The 21,707-nt window shown below is 49.8% G+C and overlaps 1 protein-coding gene across 1 annotated transcript in view; it reads left to right on the plus strand.

Moving 5' to 3' along the window:
• Nucleotides 1–21,707, plus strand: part of cplane1 (ciliogenesis and planar polarity effector 1) — a 295,045-nt gene that overhangs the window by 194,070 nt on the left and 79,268 nt on the right. The window contains exons 30-33 of the mRNA XM_060847121.1: nucleotides 5,283–5,360; nucleotides 6,335–6,533; nucleotides 18,140–18,367; nucleotides 20,457–21,191. Of these exons, the coding sequence (XP_060703104.1) occupies nucleotides 5,283–5,360; nucleotides 6,335–6,533; nucleotides 18,140–18,367; nucleotides 20,457–21,191 (1,240 nt within the window). The remainder of the gene's footprint in view (nucleotides 1–5,282; nucleotides 5,361–6,334; nucleotides 6,534–18,139; nucleotides 18,368–20,456; nucleotides 21,192–21,707) is intronic.

A 21,707-nucleotide genomic window follows, 5' to 3' on the forward strand; every position in this document is an offset into this window, starting at 1 on the left:
GCTAACGTAGTGCTTTTAAATAAGAAAGGTTGTAATGTGAAACCGGGGGACTATAGACCTGTGAGTCTGTCTTCGGTTGTGGGTAAATTGTTTGAGGTGATGATAAAAGATAGGATTACCGACACTTAGTGAGGCAGACATTGATTAGGGATAGTCAGCGTGGTTTTGTGCAAGGAAAATCATGTCTCACAAACTTGACTGAATGTTTTGAGGAAGTTACCAAAACGATTGAGGATGGCAGAGCAATAGACAGTGTTTACTTGGATTTTAGTAAAGCTTTCGACAAGGTTCTGCATGGTGGACTAATTAGTAAAGTTGGTCAAATGGGATTCAGGGTGAGCTTGCCAAGTGGATAGATAATTGGCTAACCAGCAGGAGACAGAGAGGAATGGTGGAGGGTTACTGTTCAGGCTGGAGGCCTGTGCCCAGCAGTGTTCCACAGGGATCGGGTCTGGGTCCACTGTTGTTAGTCATTTATGTAAATGATTTGGATGAGAATATGGAAGGCATGGTTAGTACATTTGCAGATGACACCAAAATTGGTGGCGTAGCAGATACTGAGGTAGGTTTCCAAGATTGCAAAGGGATCTTGATCAAATGGGTCAATGGGCTGAAAAATGGCGATGGAGTTCAATCTGGATAAATGTGAGGTATTGCATTCTGGGACAGCAAACAATGGGTAGAGTTATAAAGAAAATCTCAATTTATTTTACTGGAGTGTAGGAGGCGACCTCAGGTTTACTCAATAAGGAGAGGTATGGATAGAGTTAATGGTAGCTGTCTTTTCCCTAGGATGGGGGATTTCCAGACTCAGGCACATAATTTTAAGGTGAGAGGAGAAAAATTTTAAAAAGACACAAGGGGCAAGTTATTGACCGAGGATGGTTCACACGCAGGATGAACTTGCTGAGCAAGCGGTGGATGTGGGACCGTTTGGTTAAGTACATGTTTGATTAGATTACTTACAGTGTGGAAACAGGCCCTTCGGCCCAACAAGTCCACACCGACCCACCGAAGCGCAACCCACCCATACCCCTACATTTACCTCTTACCTAACACTACGGGCAATTTAGCATGGCCAATTCACCTGACCTGCACATCTTTGGACTGTGGGAGGAAACCGGAGCAGGAGGGATGTGGGCCAGGAGCAGGCAGGTGGGACTAGTTTAGTTTGAGATTATGTTCAGCACGGACTGGTTGGACCAAAGGATCTGTTTTGAGCTGTATGACTCTAAGATTAGATTCCCTACAGTGTGGAAACAGGCCATTTGGCCCAACAAGTCCACACTGAACCTCCAAAGAGTAACACGATCAGACCTCTTTCCCTCTGACTAATGCACCTATCACTATGGGCAATTTATCATGGCCATTCATCTAACCAACACATGTTTGGATTGTGGGAGAAACCAGAGCAAACCCATGCAGACACGGGGAGAATGTGCAAACTCCACACACACAGTCGCCTGAGGCTAGAATCAAACCTGGGACCCTGGTGCTGTGAGGCAGCAGTGCTAACCACTGTGCCACCCCTATGACTCTATGACTCTTTTTAAGAACTGATAGCAGCTGGGAAAAGATGGGAATTATTCTGAGGATAGGGACTGGGGATGAAAAGGAGTAAATGGATAGGTGGCAATGGAGCCCAGAGAGAGAGAGAGCGAGAATGAAAGTTAGACAGACAAAGGGAGGGTTGATAGTCATGGTTTAGTGGTGCTGGAAGAGCACAGCAGGTCAGGCAGCATTCAAGGAGCAGTAAAATCAACGTTTTGGACAAAAGCCCTTCATCAGGAATACAGACAGAGAGCCTGAAGGGTGGAGAGATAAACGAGAGGAGGGTGGGGGTGGGAAGAAAGGAGCATAGAGTACAATAGGTGAGTGGGGGAGGGGATGAAGGTGATAGGTCAGGGAGGAGGGTGGAGTGGATAGGTGGAAAGGAAGATAGGCAGGTAGGACAGGTCATGGGGACAGTGCTGAGCTGGAGGTTTGGAACTCGGGTGAGGTGGGGGAAGGGGAAATGAGGAAACTGTTGAAGTCCACATTGATGCCCTGAGGTTGAAGTGTTCTGAAGGAAGATGAGGCGTTCTTCCCCCAGGCGTCAGGTGGTGAGGGAGCGGCGGTGAAGGAGGCTCAGGACCTCCATGTCCTCGGCAGAGTGGGAGGGGGAGTTGAAATGTTGGGCCACAGGGCGGTGTGGTTGATTGGTGCGGGTGTCCCGGAGATGTTCCCTAAAGCGCTCTGCTAGGAGGCGTCCAGTCTCCCCAATGTAGAGGAGACCGCATCGGGAGCAACGGATACAATAAATGATATTAGTGATGTGCAGGTAAAACCTTGATGGATGTGGAAGGCTCCTTTAGGGCCTTGGATAGAGGTGAGGGAGGAGGTGTGGGCACAGGTTTTGCAATTCCTGCGGTGGCAGGGGAAGGTGCCAGGATGGGAGGGTGGGTTGTAGGGGGGCATGGACCTGACCAGGTAGTCACGGAGGGAGCGGTCTTTGTGGAAGGCAGAAAGGGGTGGGGAGGGAATAGTCAGCCAGGGAAGAAGAGAAGCTGCTCATGGGAACCATGTGTGAGTGAGGATGGGCTGGCTGTGCTGGAAGCAGCCTGTGTAATGACAGGCCCTGGGCTGTGGAGGTAGCTAAAGCACACAGAAGGACGGGTTCAAACTGGAAAATTATTCAACTCGATACAGAAGGCTGGAGGGTCCAAGTGTAAAATACGCTGAAGCTCTCTGAAACACTGCAGCGAGCCTGAGACAGAGATGTTGGCCTGGGACAATAGTGATGTGGTGAAGTGGTAGGCAATAGGAACATCGGTATTCCCCTAATGGTCACCCAGGTGATGTTTCAGCTCCCAGATGTAGAGGGGACCACACTGTGAACAGCGACTACAGTCGGCTACGTTGAGTCAAGTACAGCTGCTTCACCTGGAAGGTGTGTCTGGAGCTGTTGGATAGTGAGGGGGGAGGAAGTGAATGGTTAGGTGTTACACTTTCTGTGGTTGTAAGGGACGGTGGTGGTGGGTGTGTGGGGGTCTGGATCAGGGTGGCCTGGAGAGAACAGTCCCTACAGAAGGCTAAGAAGGGAGGGATGGGGAATATTAATCTCTCCACAAATGCTGCCAGACATGCTGAGCTTTTCCAGCAATTTCTGTTTTTGTCTCTGGAGGGAAACGTGTTTGGTTATGGCATCCCATTGAAGGTGGAGACCAGTGGATTGAAGCAGCTTGGCTAGGGGTTTAGCACGTTCTGGAGCACAGCTTCAATACTATTGCCCGGAATGTTGTCAGAGCATCCTCCACTTTGCAGTATCCAGTAGCTCCAGCTATTTCTTGTGATTGCGTGGAATGAGTTGAATTGACTGAAGACTGGCATCACTGCAGCTTGGGAGTTCCAAAAGGAAGCCGAGGTGGATCAGCCATTCGGCCTGTCTGCCTGAAGATTGGTGCAAATGCCTCAACCTAGTCTTCTTCACTGATGTGCTGGCCTGGCTGTCATTTACAATGGGAGAACGCGAGGACTGCAGATGCTGGAGATCAGAGCTAAAACATGTGTTGTTGGAAAAGTGCAGCAGGTCAGGCAGCATCCAAGGAGCCCTTCCTGAAGAAGGGCTCATGCTCAAAACGTTGATTCTCCTGCTCCTTGGGTGCTGCCTGACCTGCTGCGCTTTTCCAGCAACACATTTTTTAGCTGTCATTTACAATGGAAATGTTTTTGTTATTTAATTGCACTCTATAACATGTTGAGCACAGAAGTAGCTTTAGTTTGTCCAGCCTTGTTTGAATGTTATATGTTCCGATCATATTCCCCTTATATCTGTAATTACTTGCTGCATCTGCCTGCCTACTTCCATTGACTGGCCTTTATACTCCACACTCCCCATTATACCACCATTCACATCATCAATTAAAACAGAAACTGATGGGAAAACCCAGCAGGTCTGGCAGCACCTGTCGAGAGAAATCACATTCAGTCTGAAAAGGGGGTTTCGCTATTTTGTACAATTTTATTATTAATTAACTTTTCTGATCAGATTTGATATAATTGAGTGATTTGCTCTGCCCTTTCAGAGGGCAGTTAAGAGTAAACCACATGACTGTGCCTCTGGAGTCATCTATAGGTCAGAACAGGTAAGGATAGCTGTTACCTTCCCTAAAGGAGATTAGTCAGCCAAATGGGTTTTTTTTACAACAATCCAGCAATTTCAATATGCATTTGAAGTTCCACGTTGACTAATTAATTAAAAGCACAGGGTGCAAAAAGTAACTGAGCCAGAATCAGTGTTCCTTGGAGTTAAGGGAGAGAGATCCTGATGAAAGAGAGAATTCGGTGGAAATGCATATGTTGAGAATTCTTCAAAAGTGAAGCCAAGCACTTCCCCTGCCCCACCCACCCAGCTCCCCCCCCACCGTTCCATCAGTTTGCGATGGGTGGAGAGACCCCAGATTGCCACCTTCCCTTAGTTGGTGCAGAATCGGGCAGGTGAGCTGTATGGGGCAGCGTCATGTTGGTTGCTATGGTGCAGTATTATATCATTGTAATCAGGGAGACTGGGTGTTAACGCGAGGCCCGGAGGGAGCTGGAGTGAATCTGTGGCTGGAATGTTTAGGAAGTTGTGTGTTAGCAACCTGCTTTCTCATGCAAGCAAGTGGGTGAGTGGGCAGATCCAATTACACTGTAACCCTTGGCTTTTAAGCTTCTCTCTGAACAAATGAGTTAGTTACCTCGACAAAGAGGCAACTGAAACAGGAAGGGCCACGTGCCGTGGTGTAGGTTTCTAGGATTCTGTGAACAGGTAAATTTATTAACTGTGACTCACACTGAATGCACAGCAGAGGGAGAAGCAACTAACGTGGCCCAAGCAACTGAATCATGTTGTTTGCAGACTCTTCTCCTGAGCCTCTCGTGTTTTTGCCAGGCCCCATCTCTAAGAAAATGATGAATTCTATGTAATCACATCACCTTGGAGATCCTTTGAGCTGCTCTGAGGAACAGCAGTTCCTGATATTGACAAAGATAATTCTCTAGGCAAAACTGAGGACTGCAGATGCTGGAAATCAGAGTCTAGATTAGAGTGGTGCTGATTCCTGATGAAGGGCTTTTGCCCGAAACGTCGATTTTCCTGCTCTTTAGATGCTGCCTGACCTACTGTGCTTTTCCAGCACCACTCTAATCTAGAGAAAGATAGTTCTGTAAGGAGTGACGTCAGTTATGAAGGCAGGGTTGCCCTGTGGCTATACTGAGAGTGTGATTCCTTGTGTGAGCCTGTTGTTGCTGTTTTATTGCAGGGAGCAGGGAGAAGGGCTCACTGGCGATTGCAGCATCTCTCAGATCACATCCCAACATGTGAAGCCAGACACAGACAGGTGAGGGACTATTGTTACCACTGCACTGCAAGTCAGACGTTGGAAAGATCCTCAGGTTAATCTCTGCAATGGGCGACACATGCAGATCAAGGATGAAGGAAGAGATTATTCAGAACCCAGGCAAATACCAGAACAGACTGATCAGTCTCCTTGGGCTCAGGGAACCGGAGGAGACAGAGCCAAGGGAATAGAAGTAGAGACAGAGAGTATTCAGTAACCCAGAAGACATGAGGGAATAATCATTAACACACAGGCAACTCCGGGTAGGGGAGGGAGAACAATCAATACCTCAGGGAAGGGGATGATCATTATCACATGGAGGGGAATAATAACACAGAGAGTGGGAATAATCAATATCTCAGGGAGGGGGGTAATCAATACCACAGAGTGCGGGGCTGGGGAGTATTCAGTGATGGGGAGTGGGGCTTGGGGAGTGAGGAGTATTCAGTGACGGGGGAGTGGGGGGGTATATGGGGGTGTGGGGGATATACGGGGGGAGTGGGGGGTATTTAGTGGTGGGGGGGTATTCGGGGGGAGTGGGGGTATTCCGTGACAGGGAGTGGGGGTTACTCAGGGGAGTGGGGGGGTATTCAGTGACGGGAGAGTGGGGGGTATTCAGTGACAGGGAGTGGGGGGGTATTCAGTGACGGGGGAGTCGGGGGGTATTCAGTGACGGGGGTGGGGGGTATTCGGGGGGGAGTGGGTGTACTCAGTTATGGGGGGGGTGGGGTCAGTGGAGGTCACATCCAGACTGAGCCACAGCCTGTATGGGTCTGTCGTTCGGGGATTTTGGTGTCGATGTGGGAATTGTAATTTTTCTTTTGTTCCTCCCCTTTATCAGTTTAAAATTCATTGTTGTGAAAAGGTTTTTTGCGGTGGGTCACGTGCGAGGCTGTGTCTCATGGCTGCAAGCTGCACTCTGAGTTGTCATTGACACAGTTCTCTCACCCCCTTTCTGTCCATTCTTTCCTCAGCTCTGACCTTTTCCCCCTCCAGGCTGCTCCCTCCCAGTTGCAGCCTGTTTTAAATTGTCACTCTGTGCCCAGTCCGCCCACATCAGTGCCTGTGTCGGTGCCAGCTGCTACCCAGACGGTGAATCCTGATGGTCAGCCTGTCAACGTGTCCGATCTCTGCCGACAAATGCTCCACGATGAAATGTCAAAACTGGTTCAGGTAATGTAAAATGTTTCTTTACTGTTCATTAATCCAGCCGCCTGACCAGATCCTATTGTTCATCGATATCCACTTACTGATCCTGATTCTCTTGCCATCCGGCTGTCTTGGTTGGACTCCTGTTCTCACAGACAGGTTTTCCTCCTCCGTCTGGATCCTTTCTGCTGTCACTCTCTTCATTATATTCACTGTCTCACTCTCAGCTCATCTATTCTCTCTTATATCAAATGTCTCATTCTCTATCCCCCTCTCGCTCACACTCACAACACTGTGGCTCTCACTGCCTCCATATGCCTGATTCCTGACAGTGAGAGGTTTCCTCATGAGGAGACCTTGAGGAGCTTGGACCAATTCTCCTTGAAGATTAGAAGAACAAGGGCAGCACGGTGGCACAGTGGTTAGCACTGTTGCCTCACAGCGCCAGGGACCCGGGTTCAATTCCCACCTCAGGCGACTGACTGTGTGGAGTTTGCACGTTCTCCCCGTGTCTGCGTGGGTTTCCTCCGGGTGCTCCGGTTTCCTCCCACAGTCCAAAGATGTGCGGGTCAGGTGAATTGGCCATGCTAAATTGCCCACAGTGTTAGGTAAGGGGGGTATATGTAGGGGTATGGGTGGGTTGCGCTTCGGCGGGTCGGTGTGGACTTGTTGGGCCGAAGGGCCTGTTTCCACACTGTAAGTAATCTAATCTAAAGTGACCTTTTTGATTCTGAGCTTGTTGATGAGAAAATGTTTCCCTCAGAAGTATAAAGAATGAGGGAGAAATTTCAGAATAAGGGTGACTTTCATTTCAGACAGAGATGAGGAGAAACGTATTCTCCTGAAGGTTGTTTGTCTTTGTAATTCTCTCTCTCTGAGGGAGGAGTGGAGACTGAGTCAGTGAGTATATAGGATTTCACTGCTCCTCGGATGCTGCCTGAACTGCTGTGCTCTTCCAGCACCACTCATCCAGAATGTTCACATTCAAAACTGAGTTTTGAGCGATGAACAAGTTGAAGGTTATGGTGACACACAGGAGAGTGGCGTTAAGGCTACAATCAGATCAGCCACAGAATACAGGACAGAAGAGGCTGTTCAGTCCATCGTGTTTGTACTACCAAAAATATACCATTATCTCCATGTGTCCCCCTTTCCTGCACTCAGCCCATAGCTTTAAATGTCATGACTTTTCAGTTGCCCAACAAAGTACTTCTTCTTGAAGGTTGTAGGGCTTTCTGCCTGAACTTCCCCACCCCCCTCCACTCCACTCCCCTCCCCCCCCCTCCCTCCCAGGCAGTACATCCCAGACCCTCACCACCCTCTGCGTTTGAATCATGAGCTGCACATGGTCGGGGAGATCACATCCAGACAGACACAGCCCGAGTGAGTCTAGTTCAGGGAATTTGGAGGCAGTGTGGGAATTGAAATCTTAGTTTTCTTTCTCCACTGTAATAGTTTAAAATTAGTCGAGTGAAAAGGTGAATGAGGTAGCTGACTGAGTGACTGTGACCAGTCAATCACCTGAATTCTGAACAGAGCCTCGATAGGTATTGATTATGATTGAACTGAACTGATGCGAGTCATTCAGCTGTATTTAAGAGAGGGTTTGTTGAAAACACACAATCTGTAAGTTGTGCACGGTCAAGAAGGCGAGATCCCATCTGGATTGAGACCACAAGATGTTGAGGTGTCACTGTTGGACAAGGGCGGACAAAGTTAAAAATCACACAACACCAGGGGACAGTACAACAGGTTTATTTGGGAGTACAAGCTTGAGGAGTGCTGCTCCTTCACCATGTAGTTACAGCAACACAATTAGGCCATTTGGCCCATCGGGTCTGTTCCTTCATTCAGTCACAGACAAACAGCAGGCTGTGAGAACACAGCAAGGCAGGCAGTATCAGGAGAGAGAGGGACACAGCAAGGCAGGCAGCATCAGGAGGGAGAGGGACATAGCAAGGCAGGCAGTATCAGGAGGGAGAGGGACACAGCAAGGGCAGGCAGCATCAGGAGGGAGAGGGACACAGCAAGGCAGGCAGTATCAGGAGGGAGAGGGACACAGCAAGGCAGGCAGTATCAGGAGGGAGGGGGACACAGCAAGGCAGGCAGTATCAGGAGGGAGAGGGACACAGCAAGGCAGGCAGCATCAGGAGGGAGAGGGACACAGCAAGGCAGGCAGTATCAGGAGGGAGGGGGACACAGCAAGGCAGGCAGTATCAGGAGGGAGGGGGGAACACAGCAAGGCAGGCAGTATCAGGAGGGAGAGGGGGACACAGCAAGGCAGGCAGTATCAGGAGGGAGAGGGACACAGCAAGGCAGGCAGTATCAGGAGGGAGAGGGACACAGCAAGGCAGGCAGTATCAGGAGGGAGAGGGGGACACAGCAAGGCAGGCAGTATCAGGAGGGAGGGGAACACAGCAAGGCAGGCAGCATCAGGAGGGAGAGGGACACAGCAAGGCAGGCAGTATCAGGAGGGAGAGGGGGACACAGCAAGGCAGGCAGTATCAGGAGGGAGGGGAACACAGCCGGGCAGGCAGCATCAGGAGGGAGAGGGACACAGCAAGGCAGGCAGTATCAGGAGGGAGAGGGACACAGCAAGGCAGGCAGTATCAGGAGGGAGGGGGAACACAGCAAGGCAGGCAGTATCAGGAGGGAGAGGGACACAGCAAGGCAGGCAGTATCAGGAGGGAGAGGGACACAGCAAGGCAGGCAGTATCAGGAGGGAGGGGGTCACAGCAAGGCAGGCAGTATCAGGCGGGAGAGGGACACAGCAAGGCAGGCAGCATCAGGAGGGAGAGGGACACAGCAAGGCAGGCAGTATCAGGAGGGAGAGGGACACAGCAAGGCAGGCAGCATCAGGAGGGAGAGGGACACAGCAAGGCAGGCAGCATCAGGAGGGAGAGGGACACAGCAAGGCAGGCAGCATCAGGAGGGAGAGGGACACAGCAAGGCAGGCAGTATCAGGAGGGAGAGGGACACAGCAAGGCAGGCAGCATCAGGAGGGAGAGGGACACAGCAAGGCAGGCAGTATCAGGAAGGAGAGGGACACAGCAAGGCAGGCAGCATCAGGAGGGAGAGGGACACAGCAAGGCAGGCAGTATCAGGAGGGAGAGGGACACAGCAAGGCAGGCAGTATCAGGAGGGAGAGGGACACAGCAAGGCAGGCAGCATCAGGAGGGAGAGGGACACAGCAAGGCAGGCAGCATCAGGAGGGAGAGGGACACAGCAAGGCAGGCAGTATCAGGAGGGAGGGGGACACAGCAAGGTAGGCAGGGTCAGGAGGGAGAGGGACACAGCAAGGCAGGCAGTATCAGGAGGTGGAGAAGTCAATGATTGAGGAGTTGCCTGCTTCAGGACTGGTCCATTTGATCATGGCTGATATGTTTTTCAACTCCATTCTCCGGCCTTCCCCCATAGCCCTTGATGCCGTTACTAATCAATCATCTTTCTGTCTTTATCTTGGGCATAGCCTCTGGAGATAGTGCTTTTTGCTTGCTTTGTTTGTCTGGATGTTTATATCTCAATGGGACAAACTGAAGGGCAGGATCGAGGCCTAGCATCAAACACGTGTTCATTGGTTAGTGACAGCGACTAATGTGACTGTCAGTTGTTGGTTACTTTCAAATAGATGGTCAACAGGAACATCTTTACAGGTTAACTAAAACACAATTCAAAATTTTTAAAAATCAACTTAAGAACTAAACAAAACAGTTAAAAAAAACTGAAAGAACTGCGGATACTGTGAATCAAAAACAAAAACAGAAATTGCTGGAAAAGCTCAGCAGGTCTGGCAGCATGTGTACAGAGAAATCAGAGTTAATATTTTGGGTCTGATGATCCTTCCTCTGACCTGAGATGTCCGGCCAAGCAATGTGGGAACTGGTGGAGCCCATTGTGGTTTGGAGTGACCACATCTGCAGTGAGGGAGAGCATTACCTGGACGCTGTGTGTCAGGAAGCAGTCACACCCTCAGATAAACGACCAGGAATTCGGGCAGTGGTCAGGAACAGGAGGGTGTGACTCTGAGTGAGGCAGGTAGAGGGACCCAGGAGGTAGTGCTGAAGGAGCCTCAGCCCTTGAGCTTGTCTAACAGGTTGGAGATTCTTGTCCCCCATGTGGATGGGAGTGAGGACTGTAGGGAGGATGAGCTAACTGACCATAGTACTGTGGTACAGGGAGCCATTCAGGAGTGAGGAGAAAAGAGCAATGTGGTTATAATCAGGGCTAGTATAGTCAGGGGAATAGAGACGGTTCTCTGTGGCCAGGGTTGAGATTCCCGAAGGCTGTATTCCCGGCCTGGGGCCTGGGTTCAGGATCTCTCATCTGGGCTGCAGAGGGACTTGGAGTGGGAGGGAGAAGATCCTGTTGTTGTGGTTCATTTAGGTGTCAATGATATTGGTAGCAAGTGGAAGGAGATTGTAATAAGGGACTATCCGCAGCTAAGGGCTGAATTAGAAAGCAGGGCCTAACAGGTGATAATCTCTGGATTACTACCTGATCCATGAGCTAATTGGTGCAGGGTCAACAAGATTAAAGAGGTAACTGTGTGGCTCAAAGATTGGTGTGAGAGAAACGAGTTGGAATTGATGGGACAGGGCCCCGGTACAGGTGGAGGAGGGAGCTGCTGCTATGGGACGGGGCTCTGTCGGAATCCTGTTGGGACCAGAATACTGGTGCTTCACAGAACCAGGGCCGGGGGCAGGGCTTCAACCTAAACTGCTGGAATGTAGGCTCCGATGGTTGAAAGATTATGGAAAATGTTAAAGGTAGGAGAGAGTAATGGGACCGAGAGTGTGAAAAGGGTCAGATATTGACCTTCAGGCTCAGCAGATAAGGGGGCAGCTGTGAGAAGGGGGACAGTCAGTCCAGGACTGAGGCTGTTGTACTTCGGTGCACGCAGCACACAAAACAAGGGAAATGAGCGTGGAGCACAGATTGGCAGGGTACTATAGTGGGCAGGATTTGGAGATGCTGGTGTTGGACTGGGGTGTACACAGTTAAAAATCACACAACACCAGGTTATAGTCCAACAGGTTTAATTGGAAGCACACTAGCTTTCGGAGCAACGCTCCTTCATCAGGTGGTAGTGGAGGGCTCGATCGTAACAGAATTTGTAGCAAAAATTTACAGTGTGATGTAACTGAAATTATACATTGATAAATTGATTGTCTGTGAAGCCTTTCATCTGTTAGAATACAGTGATAGTTTCACTTCTTTCATGTGTAAATCACAAAACCCTTCTTTTTAAAGTTGCATTCTCGGGTTAGCTGTTAACAATGGGGATAGCTAGACAATATGTTGAAGGTGTTCGCCCCCTGTGTTCTCTGTCTATGACCTGATGTTTAGATTGATTCTAATCTAATAAGTGAGATAACAGTGTTTTACATAAATTCATGCATAAATTTTGAGCTCAGAGTTCTACATGAATGTATGCAGTTTTTGAGCAACGTGCAATGTAACTCTGCAAGTACAAATTCACCCCACAAAATATCTGTGTACATGTGGGTCTGTGTCTGTCTGCCTGGGGTGGGGTGTGTGTGTGTGTATAGTGGGTGCAGAGTGTCTTAAGTCTGCGAGGGGGTGCGTGTGTGTGCCTGTAAGGGTGTGTGTGGGTGTCTGTGTGCGCGTCTGTGTGTACCTGTGTCCGTGAGTGTGAGTGTGTGTGTGTGTGTGTGCCTGTGTGTGTGTGTAGTGCAATGGTGGTCACCTGTAATGTGACAGGAACCCAAGGTCCCGGTTGAGGCCCTCCCTATGGGTACCGAACTTAGCTATCAGCCGCTGCTTGGCCACTTTCCTCTGCTGCCTGTCCCGAAGTCCACCTTGGAGGATGATCACCCGAAGGTCCGAGGCTGAATGTCCTGGACCACTGAGGTGTTCCCCAACTGGGAGGGAACCCTCCTGTCTGTTAATTGTTGTGCGGTGCCCATTCATCCGTTGCCGTAGCCTTTGCTCGGTTTCCCCAGTGTACCATGCCCCAGGGCATCCTTGTCTGCAACGTATAAGATAGACAACGTTGGCTGAGTCACATGAGTACCTGCCATGTACAAGGTGGGAGGTGTTCCCACACGTAACAGTGGTATCTATGTCCACAATCTGACATGTCTTGCAGTGTCCACCGTGACAGGATTGTATGGAGTTGTCCTGAGAGCCGGGCAGTTTGCTACGAACAACGATCTGTTTGATTAGATTAGATTAGATTACTTACAGTATGGAAACAGGCCCTTCGGCCCAACAAGTCCACACTGACCCGCCGAAGCGCAATCCACCCATACCCCTACATTTACCCCTTTCCTAACACTATGGACAATTTAGCATGGCCAATTCACCTGACCCGCACATCTTTGGACTGTGGGAGGACACTGGAGCACCCGGAGGAAACCCACGCAGACACGGGGAGAACGTGCAAACTCCACACAGTCAGTCGCCTGAGTCAGGAATTGAACCCGGGTCTCTGGCGCTGTGAGGCACCAGTGCTAGCCACCGTGCCGCCCATGGCACGGTTTGAGGTTTGGCGGTTGTTTAAAGTGGAGGTGTGGAGAAGGTGTTGGTAGGGTGCTCATCCTCATTGATAATGTGTTGCAGGTCACAAAGAACGTGGTGTAGTTTTTCAGCCCCTGGGAAGTGCTGAACAATGAAGGGTACCCTGTCAGTTGCAGCACGTGTCTGTCTCCTGAGGAGGTCATTACGGTTCCTTGCTGTGGCATGTCGGAACTGGCGGTCGATGAGTTGAGCATCGTACCCCGTTCTTGTGAGGGCATCCCTGAGTACTTCCAGGTGTCCGTCATGTTCCTCCTCATCTGAGCAGATCCGGTGTATGTGTAGGGCTTGTCCATAGGGAATGGCTGTTTTAATATGTTTTGGGTGGAAGCTGGAGACGTGTAGCATTGTGAGGTTGTCTGTGGGTTTGTGGTAGAGTGTGGTGCTGAGGTGTCCCTCCTTGATGGAGATGCACGTGTCCAAGAATGAGACAGATAGTCGAGAGTAGTCCATGGTGAGTTTGATGGTGGGATGAAACTTGTTGATGTCACTGTGTAGTTTTATCAGTGACTCCTCGCCATGGGTCCAGAGGAAGAAAATGTCATCAATGTACCTGGTGTACAATGTTGGTTGGAGATCCTGCATAGAGTAGACATCTTGTTCGAACCTGTGCATAAAAATGTTGACATATTGGGATGCAAACTTGGTCCCCATGGCTGTTCCGTGTGTCTGGATGAAGAACTGGTTGTCAAAGGTGAAGACGTTATGATCGAGGATAAAGTGGATGAGTTGTAGGATGGTGTTTGGAGATTGGCAGTTGTTGGTGTTGAGTACTGAGGCTGTTGCCGTGATGCCATCCTTGTGGGGGATGCTGGTGTAGAGTGCGGAAACGTCCATTGTGACGAGGAATGTTCCCGGTTCGATTGGTCCGTGGGTGCTGAGTTTCTGTAAGAAATCCATAGTGTCGCGACAGAAGCTGGGGATCCCCTGTACAAGAGGTTTCAAGGTGCCTTCCACATCACCAGAGAGATTCTCACACGGGGTCCCATTGCCCGACATGATGGGACGTCCCGGTGTGTTGGCTTTGTGTACCTTTGGAAGGCAATAGAGGCCGCCCACACGAGAAGTACGTGGGATGGGGGCGAGTAGGGAACTCTGAAGGACTGGATCCAAAGTTCTGATCAGTGTGTGTGTTCTTTGGTCGGATCAGCTGGTCGTTGCCTGTAGTGTTCCTGGTCGTTCAGTTGTCGGTACACCTCCTTGCAGTAATCTGTTCTATTCTGAATGGCAATGGCTCCTCCTTTATCTGCTGGTTTGATGACAATGTTGTGATTGGTTTTGAGAGCCCTGGATGGCATTGCGTTGTGACCGGGTGATGTTTTGCTCTACCTTGTGGGTGCGACTGATGAATCTGGCATTTATATATTTCCTGACAGTTTGAGCATACATGTTGAGCCCAGAGCAGCGGCCCTCCGGTGGGGCCCATGTTGACACCTTCTTTGGTCGCTCCTCGACAGATCCCTGTGATGACTGTTCCAGTTCACCATTGTCTAGCTATCCCCATTGTTAGCAGCTAACCCGATAATGCAACTTTAAAAAGAAGGGTTGTGTGATTTACACATGAAAGAAGTGAGACTATCACTGTATTCTAACAGATGAAAGGCTTAACAGACAATCAATTTTTCAATGTATAATTTCAGTTACATCACTGTAAATATTTGCTATAAATTCTGTGTTACGATCGAGCCCTCCACTATCACCTGATGAAGGAGCGTCGCTCCGAAAGCTAGTGTGCTTCCAATTAAACCTGTTGGACTATAACCTGGTGTGTGATTTTTAACTGTGTACAATATTGGGGGTTTCACAGAAGTCCTTTTCCTGAGATCTGTTACCAGCGTGGTTTTGCCAGCCCACCTGCATGTTGCATTTCCCCAGGATTATTGTGATAATGCCTGTTCTATCTCCCGATGTAATGTCTGCCCCACACCCTGAGTACAGTTAGGAGCCTGCACACAACTCCCATTAGGCAACACTTCTCCTGTACGCTCCCATGACATTACTCACACCAATTCGATGTCTTCCCACGCTATATCATTTCTTGTTATTGATTTAATTTCATTTCTTAGGAACAAGGCATCCCCTCTCCCCATCAGCCTGTCCTTTTGGTAGGACTTGTATCCTTGGATATTTAATTCCCAACCCCGATTCCTTCACAGACACACTTCTGGGAAACCCCCACTATTGTACCCTGCCAGTTTCAATCTGTGCTCCACACTCACTTCCCTTGTTTTGTGTGCTGCGTGCACCGAAGTACAGCACCCTCAGTCCTGTACTGACTGTCCCCCTTCTCACAGCTGCCCCCTTGCCTGCTGTGTCTGTAATTTGAGGAGAACCTGGAACCAGATATATCAGTATTCCAGTTAAGTATAGGGACCTACAAAGTTGTGAGGGAGGAGCTGGCCAGAGCTGATTGGAAGGGGAGTCTAGCAGAGAAGACGGTGTAGCAGCAATGGCAGGAGTTTCTGGGAGTAATTCGGGAGGCACAGCGGGAATTCATCAGAAAGAAGAAGAAACATGCTCCAGGTGCAGTATTTTCTCAGTGGAGGTGGCCTTTGGAAACCTGAAGTGCAAAGGGTTTTTGGAGTCTCTGATGAAGGACTCCGGCCTGAAACGTTGATTGTCCTGTTCCTCTGGTGCTGCCTGACCTGTTGTGCTTTCCCAGCACCACACTCTCAACTCTGACCTCTGGCATCTGCAGTCCTCACTGTCTCCTTTTGGAGTCCTAGTTCAGGATTCTTTTCAGGTTAACCTGCAGGTCCAGTTCAGTTGGCAGTTAGGAAGGTCAATGCGTTGGTAGTATTCATTTCAAGGTGTGCTAGTGCTGGGACTGGAGTGGACACAGACAGGAATCAGACGACACCGGCTTACAGTCCAAAAGGTTTATTTGAAACCACAGGCTTTTGGATCATAGCCCCTTCGTCAGTTGAAGTGAGAGAGAAGCACACAGGCAGAGGGGTTAAAAGATCATTCAAACGGTGGGAGTGGAGTGTTGAAAATAGGTCAGTGCAGGTGACCGAGAGCGTTAGAGAGTGTGAGCAAAGTGTCAACAGCTGAACAACAAGCGCAGGGATGACCTGTAATCCGATTAAACGAGGCACAGATAATTATAAATAATTAAAAATAAGGTGGTGCTGGGGACAAGCCAAATGATTGGAATAACATGGAATAAAAACAGGAGCTGCTGGAAAAGCCCAGGTGGTGAATCTGTGGGACAGATTGCCACAGAGGGCTGTGGAGGCCAAGGCTTTGAGTGTATTTAAGACAGAGACGGATTCTGGATTAGTGAGGGGATGAAAGTTTGGATGGTGGAGCTGAGAAACGTACAGGCCATGCCGAGTGATCGGGCAGAGTTGATTGGCAGAATGGCCTAATTCTCATTCTGTATCAGTCCCTGAGCGAAAAAACTTCTCCTCAAACCTCCGAACATTCTGCCTAAAATTCCACTCAGGATGACAGCTGCTTTCTGTTTGTCTTGTCCATCTGGCACAGTGGTAATGTCCCTGCCCCTGGTCCAGGAGGTCCAGATACAAGTCCCACCCATTGGACAGATGGGTATTAACATCACTGAACAGGGTTATGAGAAAAATAGGTACATGTGCCATTTCAAGTAGTTTTTCAAAGGTTTCCTGCCTCAACTCCCCTCCCAGGCAGTGCAGTCCATATTCCCACCATCTGGATGATAAAGGCTTTCCTCAAATTCTTCCTAAGCCTCCTGTCCCCTCACTATTCACCCTTCCACTGAATGGGACAGCTGCTTTCTAACTGCACACCCTGGTCCATGATCCTCATAATCTTATCCCCCTCGATCAGGGTCCCCCTCAGCCTTCTCTGCTCTAAAGAAACCACCCTGAGCTTTTCCAGCCTGTCTTCATCACTAACCTGCTCCATCCCAGGCAGTATCCTGGTGAATCCCCTCTGTACCCCCTCCCAGTACAATCACATCCTTCCTATAGTGTGGGCACCAGAAACTGCACACAGTCCTCCAGCTGTGGCCTCCCTAAACTCCTGGACAGCTCCACCAGAGCCTCCCTGCTCTGATCATCCAAGCCCCGACTGATAAAGACAAGTGTCCCCATGGCCGCCTTAACCACCCTATTAACCTGTCCTACCACCTCCAGGGGCCTGTGCACACACACCCCAAGATCCCTCTGTCCCTCGGAGCTTCCTGCTGTCCTGTCATTCACTGAGTACTCCCTTGTCTTGTTCCTTCTTCCAAAGTGCATCCCCTCCCATTTCTCAGGGTTTAATTCCATCTGCCTCTGATCTGCCTATCTGACCAATCCGTTTCTACCCTCCTGGAATCGAACACCTTCCTCCTCACTGCCAACCACCCGGCCAATCTTTGTCTCATCCACAAACTTACTTCCCATCTCTCCCACATTCCCATCTCCGTTGTTGATGAAGATCACAAACAATGAGGGCCCCAGCAGTGATCCCTGTGGGACCCCACTGCAGCCCGGGCTCCAGTCCCACCAACAGCCTCCTGACACCACCCTCTGTCTCCTGACACTAAGCCAGCTTTGGATCCATCTTACCAAGTGACCCTGGATCCCATCAGCTTTGACCTTCTGTCTCCGTTTCCTGTATGAGACCTTGTCAAAGGCCTTGCTGAGATCCAGATAAACTACATCAACTGCCCTCCCCTCATAGACATGAGGGTGTAGATAAGGTGAATAGCCAACGTCTGTTTCCCAGGGTAGGGGCGTCCAAAAGTAGAGGGTACTGGTTTAGGATAAGAGGGGAAACATTTAAAATGGATTTGAGGGGCAACTTCTTCACACACACATATATGGAATGAGCTGTGAGGAAGTGGTAGAGGTGGGTACAGTTGGAATATTTAAAACATTTGGGACAGGTACATGGATAGGAAAGGCTTAGGTAAATGTGGCGATTAATTTTCCTCCTTCATTATTTTCTCTCATTGTTTCCCTACCACTGATATCAGACTCACTGGTGTATAGTCCCCTAACCTGTCTCAACCACCCTTATTGTAAAGTGGAAATTGCTTCAGAGACCGGATGGCCTCCTGGTGTTCCCATTTCTTGTGTTCTGATGTTTCTTTGCTGTCTTGGTTTTTATTCCCACCCTAACAGCTCCAGCAAATCAACTTCATGTCCTTAATGCAGATGGTTGGACCCTCAGTGATGAACCATCCCAACCTCGAGCAGCAGCTTCCACCCATTCACAACCGGAATCAGGCTCCTCCAGAACCTAATCCGAACACCAAGTCAGCTGCGACCAGTCAGCTTCCTGCCCCGGGAGAGAGCCAGTCTCAGAAAGCAGTCATGAAAACCAGTCTACAACAGGACACTTTAACTCAGGTAAGGAATGAAGGTGATGATAGTTGATATTCAGTGTAGCAGACTGTCAGTTTTTATATGAGGTCTGGCAAATGCTTTTCCTGCTGTCTGCTGCCAGTGCTGAATCCCCAAGGCCCTCGGATCGTAGTCCTGTGATACACTGTCCTCCTAGTCCGATTTCATCATGGGGAGCATCAGGGCAGAGCCATGTCCACCCAGCTGATGTGGCTCGCCATTGATCACGCTGAATAATCTCATTGGCCGAATGGAGAGAGACTCCGCAATAAACACTGTCCGTTATTTGGCAGGACAGAACTTGCGGCTGGCTGAATAAACACCCATTTCCTTGAAACTTTTTAACTTGCGCTCATTAGGGCAATTTGCAAGAAACATCAATATAAAGGAAAACACCATTTACATTTAATAAGAGAAGAGGGCTTATTGGTTGTCAGGTAGACTCCGTCTGGTAGAAGCATTGCCATGGGGATTATACCAGTTGGATGATGACTGACAATTCACTGACAAGATTTGTTTAAATTTAAACCAAGCAGATTGACCGTGATTTGTCAAGGTTTTACACAGAGAAGTGTACCATTAATGGCTGCACCTATTGTGTTGAGTTGAAACAGATGCTGTGTGTGTGTGTGTGTCTGTGTGTAAAACAAAAGCACAGACCACTTTCTGTACTTATTGAGATCAACGATCATTAATTCAAAATAAATCTTAGCTGCAGATAAAACATTATAACTGTTAGCATATAATTCTTCTAGTGGGACTTTTTTGAAAACGTGGTAGTGACTGAACAAGTTAACTCGTACTGTACTAATTAAGACTCTAACCTTTCATAAACACAGCCCCACCCAAACAGAACCTCACAAAAACTCATGGATGGTACAGGTGTGGGGAAAGTCAGGGAAGGCAGCTCAATGGATCCTGTTCACACAGTTTGCTGAAATGATTCATGTTCTCTTCCCACATCCTGGTATCATCCCACTGCCTTGCTACCCCACCCCCCCATAGCACAGCGTGAATCCCAAACCAAACCCCAAATGTCCCACTCTCTCCCCACAGCCCTGTATCAATCCCAAACCAATCCCACTGCCCCGTGCTCTCCCCACATCCCTGTATCAATCCCAAATTGATCCCACTATCCCTCTCTGTCCCCACATCCGTGTATCAATCCCAAACTAATCCCACTGTCCCTCTGTGTCCCTACATCCCTGTATCAATCCCAAACTAATCCCACTGACCCTTTCTGTCCCTACATCCCTGTATGAATCCCAAACTAATCCCACTGTCCCTCTCTATCCCCAAATCCCTGTATCAGTTGCCAACTAATCCCACTGTCCCACTCCCTCCCCACAGGCCAGCATCAATCCCCAACTAATTGAGACATACAAGATGATCAGAGGATTAGATCGGGTAGACAGTGAGAGTCTTTTTCCTAGAATGATGACATCAGCTTGTACGAGTCGGCATAATTACAAATTGAGGGGTGATTTATTTAAGACAGATGTCAGAGGCAGGTTCTTTACTCAGAGAGTGGTAAGGGCGTGGAATGCCCTGCCTGCCAATGTAGTTAACTCAGCCACATTAGGGAGATTTAAACAATCCTTGGATAAGCATGTGGATGATGATGGGATCGTGTAGGGGGATGGGCTTCGATTAGTTCACAGGTCGGCACAACATCAAGGGCCGAAGGGCCTGTTCTGCGCCGTATGGTTCTATGTTCTAATCCCACTGCCCTGCTCTATCCCCATTTTTCTATATCAATCCCAAACTAATCCTAATGCCCCACTCTCTCCCCATAGCCCTATATGAAACATCCAACTAATCCAACTGCCCTGCTGGCTCCCTGTAGCCCTGTATCAATCCCAAAATAATCTCACTAACTCTATTCCCCATTTCCCTGTGTTAATTTAAATTTAAATCTATTATTCTATACTTCTTCCAAAAGTTCACACTTCCTGTAAAATCAGTTTGGGGTGTCTCTGAATCCAGACATGGAAAAAGGTCTTGTTTCATTATATTTGCATTGAGTTGAGATCATGATGTCAGAAATGATGTGTGTTTGAACTGTAATCTGATGTTGCCCTTTGTAACTCTGAAGCCAGAGGCAGTGTTCCAGCCACAGGAAGGTGATGTGCCTGGCCAGCCGGGGATCACAGTCTGCCAGAGCAGTTCCAATTCTGTCCGCCCTCCCCTCCTGCTGCCTCCCAGGGCTCAGCCGCCTGCCACAGTCTTTCAGTTTTCTGCTGGGTTGCATTCAGCAGCCCCTCTCCCACTGCTGCGATTACAGCCTCACTACGAGCTGAGGGTTCCCCCTCCATCCTCTATCAAGATGGCCAGCTCCATCTCTTTGCTACGGCCCACAAGACGGGAAGCCTGGGTCCCCAGACTGGAGCCCACTCACCATCCTCAGCCTGGCTTTCCAGCCCACCTGAACTCCTCTGCCTACGATCCTGGGGCCGTGCAGAAAGCCATGGAAGAGGAGAAGAGGAAGGAGGAATTGGTTCGCAAAGGCCCACCCAAACATCTGAACTTGGAGCAGTATCAGCGGCCAGCAACTTCTCATCAGAATGACTCTCCAACACGTCTCCCTCGGCACTGTGCAGAGAAGGCCCAGAGAGGGGTCCACCGTCCATCCTCTCACACAGACTCCACACCAATATTTGGGCTTCCTCTCCTCCATCTCCCCCAGCCGACCCACAGCACACTCTTCCCTCCAGCAAGGCAGTGGCTCGCGCCTGAGGCTGAGTCTGGGCAGAAATGGCCATCCTCCATACCATCGGATACAGGTCCCAGACGCCAGCAGCAACGTCGCAGCTTCGGTCATGAGACACCGGTAAGCAGGGCTCAGTGTCGGGGGGATGGGGGGTGTTCACACTGAGGGGGCGATGGAGGGGGGTGTTCACACACTGAGGGGGCGATGGAGGGGGGTGTTCACACTGAGGGGGCGATGGAGGGGGGTGTTCACACACTGAGGGGGCGATGGAGGGGGGTATTCACACACTGAGGGGGCGATGGAGGAGGGTGTTCACACTGAGGGGGCGATGGAGGGGGGTATTCACACACTGAGGGGGCGATGGAGGGGGGTGTTCACACTGAGGGGACGATGGAGGGGGGTATTCACACTGAGGGGGCGATGGAGGGGGGTGTTCACACACTGAGGGGACGATGGAGGGGGGTGATCTCACTGAGGGGGCGATGGAGGAGGGTGTTCACACACTGAGGGGGCGATGGAGGGGGGTGTTCACACTGAGGGGGCGATGGAGGGGGGTGTTCACACTGAGGGGGCGATGGAGGGGGGTGATCTCACTGAGGGGGCGATGGAGGGGGGTGTTCACACTGAGGGGACGAT

The sequence above is a fragment of the Hemiscyllium ocellatum genome, chromosome 2 (assembly GCF_020745735.1).
Source record: "Hemiscyllium ocellatum isolate sHemOce1 chromosome 2, sHemOce1.pat.X.cur, whole genome shotgun sequence".
Taxonomy (NCBI): Eukaryota; Metazoa; Chordata; class Chondrichthyes; order Orectolobiformes; family Hemiscylliidae; genus Hemiscyllium; species Hemiscyllium ocellatum.